General features: G+C 48.7%; 6 protein-coding genes across 6 annotated transcripts; 5 read left to right on the top strand and 1 right to left on the bottom strand.

Moving 5' to 3' along the window:
• Positions 1–773: 773 nt before the first annotated feature.
• PFLUO_LOCUS8317 (uncharacterized protein) lies at positions 774–1535 on the top strand (the record flags this gene model as incomplete). Its single annotated transcript, XM_073786040.1, has 3 exons — positions 774–843; positions 872–1062; positions 1122–1535. The coding sequence occupies 3 exons, from the start codon at positions 774–776 to the stop codon at positions 1533–1535; spliced, it is 675 nt and encodes a 224-aa protein (XP_073642335.1).
• A 1795-nt stretch (positions 1536–3330) lies between these two features.
• On the top strand, positions 3331–5029 carry PFLUO_LOCUS8316 (uncharacterized protein; the record flags this gene model as incomplete). The annotated part of the gene is made up of 2 exons (XM_073786039.1): positions 3331–4651; positions 4704–5029. The coding sequence occupies 2 exons, from the start codon at positions 3331–3333 to the stop codon at positions 5027–5029; spliced, it is 1647 nt and encodes a 548-aa protein (XP_073642334.1).
• Positions 5030–9965: 4936 nt separating this feature from the next.
• On the top strand, positions 9966–10734 carry PFLUO_LOCUS8315 (uncharacterized protein; the record flags this gene model as incomplete). Its single annotated transcript, XM_073786038.1, has 2 exons — positions 9966–9969; positions 10013–10734. 2 exons carry the CDS (start codon positions 9966–9968, stop codon positions 10732–10734), a joined length of 726 nt encoding a protein of 241 aa, XP_073642333.1.
• Positions 10735–11499: 765 nt separating this feature from the next.
• PFLUO_LOCUS8314 (uncharacterized protein) lies at positions 11500–12315 on the top strand (the record flags this gene model as incomplete). The annotated part of the gene is made up of 1 exon (XM_073786037.1): positions 11500–12315. The coding sequence occupies one exon, from the start codon at positions 11500–11502 to the stop codon at positions 12313–12315; it is 816 nt and encodes a 271-aa protein (XP_073642332.1).
• Positions 12316–12687: 372 nt separating this feature from the next.
• Positions 12688–13792, top strand: PFLUO_LOCUS8313 (uncharacterized protein; the record flags this gene model as incomplete). The annotated part of the gene is made up of 2 exons (XM_073786036.1): positions 12688–12989; positions 13078–13792. The coding sequence occupies 2 exons, from the start codon at positions 12688–12690 to the stop codon at positions 13790–13792; spliced, it is 1017 nt and encodes a 338-aa protein (XP_073642331.1).
• A 551-nt stretch (positions 13793–14343) lies between these two features.
• PFLUO_LOCUS8312 (uncharacterized protein) lies at positions 14344–15669 on the bottom strand (the record flags this gene model as incomplete). The annotated part of the gene is made up of 2 exons (XM_073786035.1): positions 14344–14839; positions 14900–15669. 2 exons carry the CDS (start codon positions 15667–15669, stop codon positions 14344–14346), a joined length of 1266 nt encoding a protein of 421 aa, XP_073642330.1.
• Positions 15670–16135: the final 466 nt, after the last annotated feature.

Below are 16135 nucleotides of genomic sequence, written 5' to 3'. Positions count from 1 at the left end.
GTCATCGTATGTGACTCGGGGTTCTTCATGTATCTTTTCAAGGATCTTTTGACGGTCATTCTCATCGAGGACTTTCGGCCGTCCTGACCGCTTTGCAGACTCTTCTTTATGCCGAATACGCGACCGTAGACATGTCATTTTGATAGTCGATAGTGGAATATCAGGGAATTTCTTATAGATCGCTCCATATGACCAATCAGCAGTCTCTCTTAGCGTAGTGATTTGTGTTCGAATATTAACGTCTAATTCGCAATTCCGACGTCTTGGGGCACTATCTAGGGGTGCTAGAGGTGGCCGAGGGGCAGTAGGTAGAGGGCCCCTTGGTACTAGCCGTGGTCTAGGTAAAGATCGCACGCGAGGCATAGTTAACTAGTGATAATAACCATAATAATCTAAACATGCTACTATTCGCGACGCGTTCTACTAGTCTGATTTAGGAAGCGGTGTAGGCGGTGAAAAATGGCGGTGTAGGGGGGGGGTCACAGACTTTTGCGGTGCCACTGTACGAATTCGTATTTGGTCTGGTAGGAAATAAAACCAACACGGCGATGGATTGTGCGCAAATGATTTCACAAACACCATTCGATAGATAGAATGGCGCATTCGGAGATAAGCGGGCAAGCTCGCTAAGGCTGCCGGCCCCTGTCCGTGCGGTTAATCTCACAAGTTTCCCGTCTGACGCAGCTGACTTCAGTCTCAGCAGCGATTCAAAGGTGAACAGGAAGACAGAGGGCTTGGAGGTATAGATTGACTATCTTCGACCACCTATCATGATGAGTGCACTTCCCGGAGGCGGCCACTTGAAGGTCCTCGTTCTAGGCATGCCCCGGACTGGAACCCAATGTAAGCTTCTAGTAGCTTTGATATTCAGTCTGTCTCACCGTGAGCCTAGCCCTCGCAGACGCGTTAGCCGAGCTCGGGCAGGGTCCGATCTACCACATGCGCGACGTAGCCAAGAACAATCATCAAAGGCAGTGGATCGCTGCCCTAGAGGCCAAATTTGAGGGGCGCGGATCCCCTTTTGGACGAAAGGAGTTTGAGGGCTTCCTGGGGGGCTTCACAGTAATCCTCCGAAACTTTGATTCGAATGTCTGATCATGCTTTACTGACCGCAAGCAAAGGGTGTGTCGGATTTCCCGGCATCCATTTTCTCGGACGAATTGGTTGCGGCGTTTCCCGAGGCCAAGGTCATCCTTACAGTGCGGGATGAAGACAAATGGTTCGACTCCATGATGGCGACCATATGGCATGCGTGGAGTGCGCCCGATGCGCCCAAGGAGACGCCTATGAGGCTGTTGGCGGACAAGTACCATCGCTATATGTGGCAGAATGACTTCCCCCTATATGGGCGCGAGAGGTACCGGGCGCACAATGCTCATCTCCGGTCGATTGCCCCGGAGAATAGGCTGCTAGTGTACGAGATCAAGGACGGATGGAAGCCGCTTTGTGCGTTTTTGGGACTGGATGAACCTGCAACCACTTTTCCGAGACATGATGACTGGTTAGAATATAAGCGGGTTCATGGAAAGGCTTGAAGAGGAGGTGTCGAGTTTGTTAGCCAGGTTTCTCCTAGCATATCACGAACGAGATCTAGTTTTGAGATAGGCAATCTCGATGCCATCTCGCCTGCCGCAACTCTACTTGTCGCGCAAGAGGTCCTAGAGCCTGAAAGTCGAACGACAGGCTCGGGTGTGAAGGCATGGATATAGATCGTGTAAGTATATCATACCAGGTTCACCAAATGTCAAATAAAATACAAGATTTATTCTTGGAAGCAAGAGACCTACAGCTAACCCATGTGTAGGGTAGAGTATTTCATGTCAGGCTGTGGGAAATATGTCGTGAGATAACATGGGTTGAACTGATTTCGAATATCCGTGTAACTATATTCTGCCGGCTTTGGCATTTTTACGACCTATTTACATTTCTATTTGTATAATCGCATATATCATGATGAATATTAAAGACAGATGGGCTCGAGTCTAGTAGAACTCCGACAGCTTGTTGTAATACTTCCCTACTTTAGACTATCTTGATGTGTTAGGTTACGGGTTAATCGACCGAGAGGCTGAATCATTATTCTCGTAGCAAAAGTTGGGCATTGTTGGGTTGATTACAGCCTCTCTATGCGTTCTTTGTTCCTTGGTGAGGAAGAGTCATCTTATTCTTGGCTCCTCTTAGTCAACAGGTGACTCTGCCATATACGAAGTAGGTTTTGCCCTTACGTAGCCCTCCTACGCGGTGCCGCACTCACCCAATAGAGGACCATCGTGCAATCGACCCGCACCCTCCCCTGCTACTTGCTTTACTGAGCATCTTTGCATGACATCAATCTAGAACCGAATGAGGTAAAGTCGGAGATAATAGACATTGCCACCCGCGGGATGCATATACATGGACTCGGAACCGGTGCACACAAGCTCAGCGTTACAGAATCGCTCAATCGAACCTAGACATTTCGTCATGCCTCTTAGAGATGGAGGAAGGTCATAAAGAGAGAGAATTATTAGACTGTCTACTATGCGAGAAGAAAGATTATCGAATCTACTATCTAACACCACGGGTCCCGTGACAGGATACGCGAATAGTCTTCAAAATATCATTACTGGCATCCAAATCTGCAATGACAACTTTACAGCCCTCGCGCGAAAAAATTACAGCGGTCTCGGCGCCTATGCCGTGAGCTGCGCCAGTGATTATAGCGGTCTGACCTATAAGGACAAATGAATGAACCTATGTTCTATGAGAATTTTCAGAACATATCTGCCAGCATCTCTTGGGGGAAATTAAGTCGTGGAGCGGAACCCATGTTGATTCACCGTATACACTTTTAGGCTGGAATTTTCGCGATTGAACGAACAAACGTATGTCAAAGACCTTGCGTGGGATAATGGAGGGTTCTGAATAATCGTTATGTCTACGGCTCTGGTTAGAACAATAACTTCAATGCAATATCCACATATACGAAACGATATTCATGATCGGTTTTGTTGACAATATCGGCTCCGTTGGATGCAAGAAGTGTGGCTCTTTCGGCCCGGTCCGAATACCCGGCTTCGGGTATTTTATCCGCCCAAAATTACTTTGAAGGACACCGAGGTAAAGTCCATCAATCACACGAGATTAGTCACTGCGGGGTAATAACTATGGGCTCGGCAAATTCCCGTTCGGGAGTTTTGCTGAATGGCGATTGGAGATGAATAGGGGCATTCTCCAGTTTTTACCAGACAGCCCAGTCTCGATAAACGTATTGCACTGATTTGGCTTTTCTACTTAAAATCGTCGAATCAAAGCGATTCGAGGTGCATTGCACTAGAGTGCAGAAGAGTCATGGGTTCAACAGCAGGTCTCGTCAACGAAGATGAGGGAGCTCGAAAGCTCGATGTCCTCATCATCGGTGCAGGTTTCGGTGGATGTTACAGTCTCTACAAGCTCCGCCAACTAGGGCTCGATGTGCATCTTTTCGAAGCTGGCTCTGGGCTTGGAGGTGTCTGGCATTGGAACACTTACCCCGGAGCTCGTGTGGACTCGGAAATTCCTTACTATCAGTTCTCGGTGCCTGAAGTATGGAGGAAATGGAACTGGTCCGAGCGATTTCCCGGAGGAGAAGAGCTCAGGGCCTACTTCAAACACGTTGATCAGGTTTTGAATCTAAGTAGAGACATCACCTACTCTGCCAATGTGATTGATGCGAGATACGATGAGTCTGTTGCGAGATGGACAGTGTCAGCCCAGAATGGTCAGAAGGCAGTATGCAAATATCTCGTTTGCGCAACTGGCAGCTCCTTCAAGCCACACTACCCGGATTTCAAGAACTTGCAGTCGTTTCAAGGGCAGATAATTCATTCCACTCGCTGGCCAGCTGTTGCAAACACAACAAATAAACGTGTCGCTATCATCGGCTCAGGCGCCACGGCTGTCCAGTGCACCCAAGAGATTGCGAAACAAGCGCAGCATTTGACTGTCTACATTCGCACCGCTAGTATCTCCTTGCCGATGTACCAGCGACCCCTTAGCGAAATAGAGCAGAGAATTAACAAGTCTACCTACAAACGCACTTTTGCACACTGTCGAAAGACGAAGTCTGGTCTCGGATACGACCCTCAGCCTGGTTCTGTATTTGAATTGAATAGCGAAGAACGCGAAGAACTTTGGGAGGAGCTATGGAGTCGCGGTGGATTCAACTTCAACCAAGCCAACTATCGAGACTTCTTGGTAGATCCCAAGGCTAACAAGCTTATGTATGATTTCTGGGCAAAGAAAACACGCCCGAGGCTCAAGAACCCCGACAAAGCTGCATTCCTCGTTCCTGAAACGCCACCTTTCTTTTTTGGAACCAAGCGAAGCAGTCTTGAGCAAGACTATTATGAATGTTGCGATCAGGACAATGTCGACATCGTGGATCTCAAAAAAAACCCTATCGTGGAATTTACGAGGAAGGGAATCATTTGTCAAGATGGGGTAGAGCAAGAATTTGACACCGTCGTCATGGCTACGGGCTTCGACGCCATGACAGGTAGCCTGACTAATATGAATATTCATGGCAGAGATGGTGTGACCTTCAAAGACCGATGGAAAGACGGTGTTTTTACCCATTTGGGCCTTTGCAGCAGTGGATGTCCAAACATGTTCTTTATCTACGGACCTCAAGGCAAGTATTACTTCGAGTTTCATCACAGAGCCACAATTAATCCTTTGAGTAGCTCCTACTGCGTTTACGAATGGGCCTGTGTTTATTGAGAGCCAGGTTGACATTGTCATTGACTTCATCAAGAAACTTCAAAGCCAAGGCATAAAATCCATCGAAGCCCAGCGCAATGCTGAAGAAAAGTGGAAATATGCGATCCAAGAGGCTTGCAACAAGACTTTGATGCCTCTCACTGATTCTTGGTACATGGGAGCCAATATTCCAGGAAAGAAGCGGGAACAGTTGAACTATTTGTCGGGCATTGAGCAGTACGAGCTGGATTGTCGAACAGCTCTAGAAACGCTTGAAGGCTTCACTGTGATCTACAGTGCAGGCAAATAGGTCAATGGTAGTTCCAAATACACGCGAAATTTTTTTTCTAATTAGAACTGGGAGATAAGCAGAGTTATACGATAGTTAGTAGCCCGTGGGAACTATTCAAATGTTGTTCAATTTATTTTTGGTGCACGTTGTCGAGCCTCTCTCTCGTCTCCAGATAGCCTGATACCTCGGTCTCAGCTCGTAGCGTCATCTTCCGTTCACGATTTCTAGTGGCCTTCACTTCATAGTGAATCACAAATAAACGCTGGAATGTCAACTAAGATGTCACTAATTTCAAGCTGTGCAACTCTCCTCCTTGCATGCGAGACCAGATCAGAAAGCAATGTCCTCCTCAGTGGCATTAAATCCGATCACATCGGGGCTCGCAGGCCATATTTCCCTCTTTTCTTGTTTTTCTCTCGCCTGATGGGCCGCCAACAAGTTCCGTACTAGCTTTTGAAGGTAAAGCGGCCCACTTTCGAGCTCTGGGTGTAGCTGCCCATTGACGAAAACACCGGCATTGAGGTTTCGTTGAGCTCCCTCGCATAGGTCCTTGTCTTCTTTCAACACGCGCTTGAAAAAGCTGTCAACGTACTCAAACTCGTCGTCTGTTGCATCTACATGCCGGTATACTTCATATTCCATTGAGCACGAGCTTGCGGAAGTCGGCACACAGCGCATGAGATAGAAAAAATGCGGCCTGGCTGCAGTGTAAGTGGTAGCTCTTTCTTAGTACAGAAAAAGGACTCACGAGATCGTCATGCAGGAGTTTGGAAAATAAAAAGTACTACAATTTTTGACATCCGAATCTTCCTTTCCTTCCTTAGGTGTGTAAAAATGCTGAACATGACTGGCTTTGGAAATCGTAGAATAAAGAGACAGATCAGCCATGTTTGCAACGTCTGGATGCGCCACAGTGCAGTGGTAGCACTCATTGTAGTTATCTGCTAGGGCCTTCCAGTTGTAATCTCCATGCATACTCCAGGTATGGTCGAATTTGTACTGGGTGAAGTCAAATCGATTGAATCGCTCTTGCGTATCAATTTGGTCGAAATCCTCCTCCCAAGGAATAGTAGGGGTTGGAGTTGCTTCAAGATTGACCCATATAAACCCTAATTTGTCGATATGCACGTGCACTGGTAGAAGCCCTTGTTGCTCCATCTTGAAACCATTCAAATTTCCTTCACGGTTGAGGCATAGTGTAAAAGAAAGTCCGGCCTGTTGGAAAAGGAAGGAGTCCCCAGGGCTCGAGAACCGCATTTTGTGCGTGATTAGCAACCATTTTTTAGAAAAAATAGCGCGACGCTCGAGCTCGTACAATGATGGTGAACGATACCATGAAGACGGGAGCGCTCGGAATTCAACGCTCTGTCGGTGGGGTGTATCTTCCTCTGCACTGCCTGCGGTGCCACGAGCGATAAGCCATTTGACTGAAGATGCCATTTTCTTTTCTTTGGTTTTGAGAACTTTGAAGATCAAGTGAGATATTGAAGCTAAGGATTTCAACTTGAAAGGTTGCTTGAATTTACATTTGAAATGTTTGTATATATATTATACAGCTTCGGAACACTCCACGGAACACCGCTCACTAGAGGCTTCCTACTATCTATTTCAGTGGGATTTGGCTTGACATAGACAAACGGAAGGGGTGTCCGTGTGCTCATCGGATACTCAACGGTCCGTAGGGGTTGTTCGGAGCTGATAACGGATGAATCGCGAAAATGTCCTGATTTCCGGTCACATGAGCGCGCTTTCTCCGTATTGAACATTCTCGGAGGCGGGCTCCTTTCCGGTCATAAATTTGCTTCCAATCGGCCTCTGTCCTTATCCCGTTCTTTGGAGAGATGTCCAGTCACCTATCATTCCTTCGGTGTCTGGCAAGTCATGGTCTTCAGTTACCCCGCCCGCGCCTTCTCCGCACGCCATCGTTATAAGGAATGTGCTAGCGAAACATAGAACAATTAGTTATATTGCTAGCCCTTGAACAAGCAAGACAAGGCCAATATTGTCATCACAGAATTGCTCGAAAATATACTTCACGGAACTATAACAGCTATAATTTCTTACTGAGATTTGATTAGCATATAATCAGCATGACCTCCAACAGCGGTAATGAGCTAAGCGACGCTCGACCGACAAAAGACAAGGATGATGAGGCAACTGACAAACCCATTGAGCACATCGACCTGGGGGAGATGACCATGGAAGGGGTTGCTCCTGACCAATTCGAGGACAAATTTCGCGCAACTAAATGGGAGATCTGGTCATACTACGCGTAGGTAATCAGTACTGCTGCTCGGATAAGACTGACCCTCTATCAAAGCTATTACGTTGGGGCCAATGGATTATCTCTATTCAGTATGTTTTTATTTGCTGTATATATATGGCAATGCAATATGAATTAATATGAATTTCAAGATTTTGCACCCACTGCCTTCCAAAATCTACTTGGCCAAGCTGCCGGGAACAGCCCGGTCTTATTGTTTTGGGGCAAAAAGCGCTCTATCAACAGTATTATTCTTCTATGCAATGGTGTCTCATTTACTTTACAGATTGTTGTGTTTTTGACCATAGGTAGCTTTGCGGATTTTGGGACTTGGCGACCCAATATTCTCTTATTTCTCTCAGTTGTCGCGTACGCTGTGGGATTTGCTTGGCTGGGAGTCTTCACAGAAACGAAACGGCAAGTTGCGGCCGCGTTATATATCATCGGACTGATCGCTTATCAGACTACGTTGACATTCTGGACTGCTGCATTCCCGGGCCTAGCACGCAACACTGCTGACCTAAAGAGCAAAGCAGAGGAATATGCCGCAGGAATCATCTCCCGTGACGAATATGATCGCGCAGATATGATGAAGCGTAGTCAGCTAGCAAATATTGCGTTCTACATACAGTCTGTCGGTGAGACTTTTATTCTCGCCGCGATCGTGGGCATCATGTTCGGACTGCATGTGGATGCCAGCACAGCAAACAACAACTGGGGTTTAAGTGTTCTGATTGCATTCGCAACCGGTACATGGCTCTTACTCTCCATTCCTTGGTTCCTGTTAGAGAAAAGAAGACCTGGGCAGGATCCTGGAAAGAAAAACATCATTATCGTGGGGTTTTGCCAACTATGGTATGCGGCAAAACAGGTCTGGCAGTTGAAGCAGAGTCTAATATACCTCATCGGTAAGATTTAATCAAGCTAATTTGAGATGAAGCATACTAAATCCAAACTCGATGCATCTGAAGGTTACTTCCTGCTGGGAGACTCTTTGAATACCACAGTTACCTTAATAAGTACTTTACAGAATGATGCTGTGTCTTTCAATACCTTGCATCTGACGTACCTGCTTCTTGTTGGGATCGCTTCACAGGTAAGTTCGGAGTTTTGTATTAAAGACATGGTCAAATCCAAACTGATTTTGATAGGCAGTTGGCATATATGCGTTCTGGTGGATTCAACAAAGGTATCAGCTTGGAACAAAAGCCATGTTCAGTGCGATAGCCTTCTGCATTATTCTCCTCGATGGCTGGGGAATGATTGGCATTTGGACAGATACTTTTGGCTTCCATCATGCTTGGGAATTCTGGGTAAGCACGCCTTCACATCTTCAAATTCTACGTTCAATGGCAGCCTTTTGAAAAACAACGCTACAAGCCGCTGATATGAGGAGATCTATATAGCTTTATCAGGCTTTCTATGGTCTTGTTGTCTGCCCTTGGTACAGTTACTCGCAAATCATGATCTCGGAGGTTACTCCTCGGGGCCACGAATTCCTTTTTTTCAGCATTTTCGGCATCATTGGGAAAACTTCTTCATTCATTGGCCCACTTATTTCCAGTGCCATTATTGATGCTGCGCCCAACAACAACCCATCTACACCTTTCTACTTCCTTTTCTCATTGAGCGCAGTAAGCTTTGGGATTTTGGTCATTGGAGTGGATTTAAAGAAAAGCCGCGTTGAGCAAGAAAGATATTTGCTAAAAAAGCGATGCAGAGAACATGGTCTTGGTACTGGGTTTTGATGAAATTGGAAACGGCTCAAGGCTTAGTGTCGGATACCAACGTCCTTGGGAAGATTCCCCAGCTGAATCGCAAGTCCAAAGAATCTGTTCATAAGGGTTAAAGCTGGTGAAATCAAAATGAATATATATATTCCTCATCTCACACAAGATACATTGAAACAACGTGCCATTTGGGATCGATAGCTTGCGGGACGTGGCGACACCTTAGGTCGCAAGGTGCTACATAATTTGATCACCATTCTACGATAGCTTTTGTCACATCAGCTAGAGCGTGCCAATAGGAATACAAGTGCGACGTTTCATTGCACAGTTCCTCCTTATCGCTTGGATGACGACTGGACAACCTCCACCTCGGAGCAGTGTTAATACTCCCGACCACGTGAGCGGAGAAGAGGGTTTTATACTGCAGGCCCGGGGGGAGCGACTAAGAGCATTCGGAATTATCTAACAATTACAACGCCACTTTGGGTCTCTACCTATATATCAATTTCAAATGCTTTCAATGCTTCTAAATTGCATAACTTGAATTTTCTCTCAATTATGGATAAAGACAGTAGAGTTATCATCATCGGTGCTGGCATATTTGGCCTTTCTACGGCTCACCAACTTGCGTCCGAAGGTTATCGCAACATCATCGTCCTTGATAGGCACATTCCACCGGTAGACCTGACTTCGCACCCACGAAAGATGAAGAGATAATAATCAGAAAAATGATATAGGTCCCAGATGGATCCAGCTCTGATATCTCCCGCGTTGTGCGCTTCGACTACGCCGATGATGATTACCTGCGTATTGCTCATGAAGCTTTTTTGAAATGGCAAAAACTACCTAAGTATAATGGTATTTTCTTTCCTGCTCAATATATTCTCTCTGAGAATAGCAGCAACCATGGACAAGCCTGGATTGCAAAAACGATGGCGGCACTCACCAAGCGGAAAATACCATGGGTCCAGCTAGAAGATGCTAATGCTGCCAAAAAGATGTGCCCAGTGCTGAGCGGCACACTCGCAGCTCCTAACTTCTTTGGGTACCACAACAAGCAGGCCGGCTGGGCAGATGCCAATAAAGCCATCAGACAGCTTCGTGACGACTGCCTCCAGCTTGGCGTTTCCTTTCTGTGTGGCCGTGCGGGAACCGTGGTTGAACTGAAAACTGATTCCCACAATACCATTATAGCCGTTCAGACCCTCGCCGGTAATCTGGTAGAGGCTGACCACTTCGTGCTGGCGGCTGGTGCTTGGGGCTCAGGCTTAGTTCCGATGTACAATTCCACCTTGGCAACCGGTCAAGTAATAGGATATATTCGCCTCACCGAGTCCGAGATGGAGAAATACAAGAACCTGCCAATCTACGCCAATTTCTCGACGGGCTGGTTCAACTTCCCCCCGCATGAAGACACTATGATGCTGAAGATGGCAATCCACGGATGGGGATATACGCGAGTCCCAAGCCAGGAAGATTGCAACGCTATTAAGTCTAATGTCTCTTCGCCTCCACTCATACCTCCCCGCGAGCGTCCAAATTTTGTTCCAGCGGATGGTGAGCATCGACTGAGGCAAGGCCTGCACGAAATCCTTCCCGAGTTGGCTGATCGCCCGTTTGAGAAGGTCAGTTTGTGTTGGTACACTGATACTCCCAGTGGGGATTTCATCATGGATTTCCACCCCGACTACACCAATCTGTTTGTGGGAGGGGCGGGTAGCGGACAGTAAGATGGTCGTCTCTGTGCAGAAAGCATTATCTACTGACAAACCGTGTGTAGTGCATTCAAGTTCCTTCCGGTGCTAGGCGAATATATGTCGCTTGCTCTCAGAAAAAGCCTACCACCAGCACTTGCCAAAAAATGGCGATTCCGGAAAGATTATGCAAGCCAGAAAGACACTTTCTTGGGTGATGGAAGCCGAGGAGGACCAATCAGACGGGAATTAGATTCTCAAGAGAGGGCAAAGCTATAAATCTTTAAAGCGATGATAGTAGCTCACCATTTTGTGCTTTATATTACCAACATCGGCCATGAACATTCAAGGATTATTTTCGGTGAAAGCATCCAGGCTACATCGAGGGAAAACCAAATCACGCAAAGCTTCGTTTTTGCAGCATCATCTGATAAGGCGGAGAGGGACAGTGTCACCTTGCGCTCTGGTCCCGGGGCCTGGCGGCGCAGGGCCCCACGAGTAGTATTGCAAGCGTCGTGCCTACTTGAATGAATAATGAGACTTTGAATAAAAATATCCCCCTAGATCCTTTTATTTCTATCCAAGGCCTTGCGTTTTGACCATTACCAATATTAGAAGATCAGTTGTTCGTGAAGACAAAATTAACAGTATGACGTTGGTGACCCGGTGGCGCCCAAAGCTTCTCCTCTGCCCATTAACTCTAACCTTCTCAATCCAATTTTCTACCCTCACCATCTCATCCCCGCTACTAGCCAGAATGTGTTGCCTTCAGCGCTGCACCGCGGCAGCAGGATCAGCAGGATGGCCCACCCCTTCGCCAGCATCGGCGGAGCGCGCGCCATTAGTGCCATCGTCTTCATCAGCATCGCACTCTACAACGCCACCGAGCTACTCGTTCTGATCCTACTCACCTTCAAACATTACCGCGGCCTTTACTTCTGGGCTCTCCTCTTCTCCTCCATTTTAGGCGTGATCCCCGCCTCCATCGGTGTATTGCTCCAATACTTCAACCTCGCTCCTCTGTGGCTCACCCTCGTCCTTGAGACTATCGGGTTCTACTTCATGGTCCCCGGCCAATCTGTAGTGCTGTATTCGCGTCTGCATCTGGTTTCGCAAAGTCATGCGCTTCTTCGCTTTCTACGCTGGTTGATCACGGTTAATACCATCATCCTCATCATCCCCGTCACGATCCTTAACTTCGGCTGGTCATACCACCCAACCGTGTCCGGCTGGTCGCAAGGGTTCGATGCCATAGAGCGCATCCAGATAACCTGGTTCTCGGCGCAGGAAATTCTCATTTCAACAATCTATATCCTGGAAACGATTCGGAGGATCCGCGGCGCGCCGGGACCGAACAAACGCCGCACTCTGACGCTGTATCTCTTGGTGCTGGTGAATCTCATCGCCATCACTATGGACATCGCCCTGATTACCCTGGAGTATCTGCAGTTCTATTTTTTGCAGCTAATCGTCAAAGCGCTAGTGTATAGCATCAAGCTGAAACTGGAGTTTGCGGTGCTAAACATGTTGATGTCTATTTCGCATTTGCATGTGAATTCCACGCCGTCGGATACTTTGGACAGTGGTTCTCCGTGGTGGATATCTTCATCTCAGTAGCCCAATCCCACTTGTACAAGAATAATAACTAATGATCGGATCAAACGGAATCACATCACAATAACAATAATAATATACCCCACGTTCACATTCCACTCCCCGCGTCTAACCCGACCCGCCACCGCCCCACCCAGGCGACGCCGTCGGATGCGTTCGGTGCTTGACCCGACGCGCTCTCTTCCGATGGAGTACGTAGTTAGTTACACGGTAGAGCTGGTTGATAGTAGAGGATCACATCCGACAGACTGCGGGGTGTTGCTTGGGATGTGGTGATATATAAAGCAACACTCACTCTGGCTAATTCTTCCCTCCTTCTTTCCTCTATTTGACCTTCTTTCCCATCCCTCCTTCCCTCACCAAGAACAGACCAAAATGCTCGGCAAAATTGCCCTCGAAGAAGCCTTCGCGCTCCCACGCTTCCAAGAGCGCACACGCTGGTGGGCGAGCCTCTTCGCCACAGACGTCGACAAGCACGTCGCGGAGATCACAGACGTCGACGAGATCCGCAATGCCTTTGCGGACAAGCACGGCGTCGGCATGCAGATTGTGAGCTACACTGCGCCCGGCGTGCAGGATATCTGGGACCCCAAGGAGGCGCAGGCGCTTGCCGTGGAGATTAATGACTATATCGCGGAGAAGATTCGGGGCAAAGAGGACCGAATGAGGGCTTTTGCGTATGTTTCCCTCTCCTTCTATAGATGTATATACATTGCTATATGGGGCACAAGAGAGGAAACGAGAACCTGTGCTGATGAATGACAGAACCCTCTCCATGCACGACCCCCAAGAAGCAGCCACCGAGCTCCGCCGCTGCGTAACGCAACACGGCTTCCTCGGCGCGCTAGTCAACGACACACAGCGCGCGGGACACGACGGCGACGACATGATCTTCTACGACAACGCAAAGTGGGACATCTTCTGGGCGACCTGCACCGAGCTCGACGTGCCCCTGTACCTACACCCGCGCAACCCAACGGGAACAATCTACGAGAAGCTATGGGCAGACCGGAAGTGGCTGGTCGGCCCGCCTCTCTCCTTCGCGCAGGGTGTCAGTTTGCACGCATTGGGGATGGTGACCAACGGCGTCTTCGACCGACACCCACAACTGCAGATCATCCTGGGCCATTTGGGCGAACATATCCCCTTCGACATGTGGCGGATAAACCACTGGTTCGAGGATCGGAAGAAGATGCTGGGATTGCAGGAGACGTGCAAGAAGACCATCCGCGAGTACTTTGCGCAGAATCTGTGGATTACGACGTCCGGGCATTTCTCGACGACCACGCTGAACTTTTGTATGGCGGAGGTTGGGGCCGATCGGATTTTGTTTTCGATTGATTATCCGTTTGAGACGTTTGAGGATGGGTGTAATTGGTTTGACGGGGCCGAGTTGAACGAGACGGATCGGGTGAAGATTGGGAGGGACAATGCGAAGAAGTTGTTCAAGCTGGGGGCTTATAAGGATAGTGAGGCGTGATAGTTGTTTTGACTTGTATAGCAACATTTGACATTGGCTTTCATGCTAAACATGCATATTGGTTTCGCACACCTTACCTTGAGAATCAATATACCCAATACGGTTACTACCATTGTGACCTCTGTTTTCAGACATTTTAGACTGTCTGGTACGGGAGAGCATTGGGCTTGGATACGTCCTACAAACTACTATTCCATATTATAGTCCCAAATTCTCAAGGCAGACAATTGAACTCTTAGATTCCTGTATGAAGCTACAGAAGTCGCACCAATAGAGAATTTCAGTGAGTGCTTCGTTAGTTTTGTGTTTGGGACGGTGGGTAGAGCAGAAGAGACTCAAATGAGAGATAGTTTCCCTCACGTGGCTTCGCGGCGCTAAAGCACTTCGTAATTCACATGGAAGCCAACTTTGAATCCGAGGGTATCATCTTGTTTCAAGGGAATTGCTTTCGTTGCAATTCTGCTAGAGACATCGCCGATCTCGCTATGGGTATCAGTATCAGAATCAGGAGCAAGAAGATCACCGCAGACATATCCATCCTAAAAATCACTTCACTTCAGAGCCAGAGCCAGAGCCTCCTCCAGGGCCTGAGCCGTCTTCTGAGTGTCCTTCTGCTCCTCCAGAGCCAGAGCTTCAGCAATATCCATAGCCTCCTTCTGAATCACCTTCTGCAACTCCTTCTCTGCCTCCTCCTTCGCCGTCTTCTCCTTCTCCTTTTCCTCATCGCGACCTTCTAGAGTCATCTCCCAGCACTGCGGCCAGATCTCCGGAGCGCAAAGCAAGTCCTTCATCGTCGGCTCCAAGTAGCGATCGCGAATGTCGCAGGTGGTGAAGGTGTAGATGGAGTAGTTATCAATGCAGCGGGTCATCACGTCCCAGATAGCAAGGAGGTGACGAGAAAGATCCATGCGATCGGTGTTGGGGATGTCCTCCCGCAGGATCTGGCGGTTGCGCAGGCGGAGGAACGTGGTGTGCACCCAGGCCTCGTAGAATTCAAGGTAGACAGAAAGCAGGTGGCGTTCGAGCAGGCGCGGCTTCTTCAGATGCCTGGATAATGGAGGTTAGACCAATATATGTATTCAGAGGAAGTATGTAAATAAAGCTTACGCGATAACCACAGCAGCCATCCGGCGGTAGCGCACGTACACCGTCTCATCATCATCCTCCGCCGCAGCGATGTGACCCAAGATGTAAAAAACATTAGTCGCGACCTGGACACTTTCCTGCAACATGTCATCCAGCCAGGCAAGGTAGACCAGAACGGTGTTGGCGAGTTTCTGGGCATCAGTGGTATCCTGGGCACCCAGGAAGACCTTGCAGACATTTCCATCGACGCGGTGGAAGAGAACATAGTTGAGACGGAGCACGATGTTGGTCAGCGCGACAAAGCGACGGCGGGTCTGGGTGCGCAGACGGGGCATGGAAAGCAGCTGCTTCATCTGGTTGAGAGTGCGGTGCTTGTGGTCGACGGTCAGGCAGTCGACGCCCTCGACAGAGCCCAGGGCCAGGTCAGGGCTAGCAGCGCCGACGACGAAGGGCGGCAGCGAGACCAGCTGCGCGTCCACTTCCTGGAACTTGATCACCTCCTGCACGACCTTGGAGATGGCGTAGTTGTAGGCGTCTTCGTGCTGGGTGTCGACGATCGAGTCGGGCGACTCGCATTCGTAGTATGCCGGGAAGGGCTCAGTGGCGGGCTCCTCCGTGGGCGCAGGGACGGCTGGCTTGGTGTCAGGAGCAGCAGGCGACGAGGTCAGGGACCGGTCGGAGTCGGAGGAGTCCATTGCAAGTTGGGTACGCACGGCGGCCAGCAGGGAGCTCGGCGCCGCATCAAGGCCAGCGGGCATCGGCAGGACGTCGAGGGAGTTGACGGTCTCCATAGCTCGTGGGATGGGATCCTTCTTTCAGATTCATGGAGCGAGAGAGAGGGGGATGAGAGAGGGAGGTCAGAGAAAGGGAAGGAAAGGAAAGGGAAAAAGAGAAGTGAAGAAGAGAAAGCAGGCCGAAAGAGGAAGGCACTGATATCTCTTTGTATCAAATGCGCGAATAGAGGAGAAAAAGTTACTGGAAAATAGAAAAGATATCATTCATATTCAACTGGCGAGAATATGTTCCACTTCCTCAATCCATAAACGTCCAAATCAGAAAACGCTCTACCGATCGAGGCGTGGCCTGCCTTCCCCTAGGCGATATCCGAATAACGAAGCAGCCAGCAACAAATGGGACAAAACGTCCCAACAGCCACGAACGGCCAACTTCTCAGACAAACGCAACAAGAGTAAATGAAGGCGGGGGGTCGTTCTTCGTACATCGACTAATTGGAACCTCATTGAGCAAGGAGTGAGC

Source organism: Penicillium psychrofluorescens, assembly GCF_964197705.1.
Source record: "Penicillium psychrofluorescens genome assembly, chromosome: 5".
Taxonomy (NCBI): Eukaryota; Fungi; Ascomycota; class Eurotiomycetes; order Eurotiales; family Aspergillaceae; genus Penicillium; species Penicillium psychrofluorescens.
This window is presented reverse-complemented; position numbering and strand designations above follow the sequence as displayed.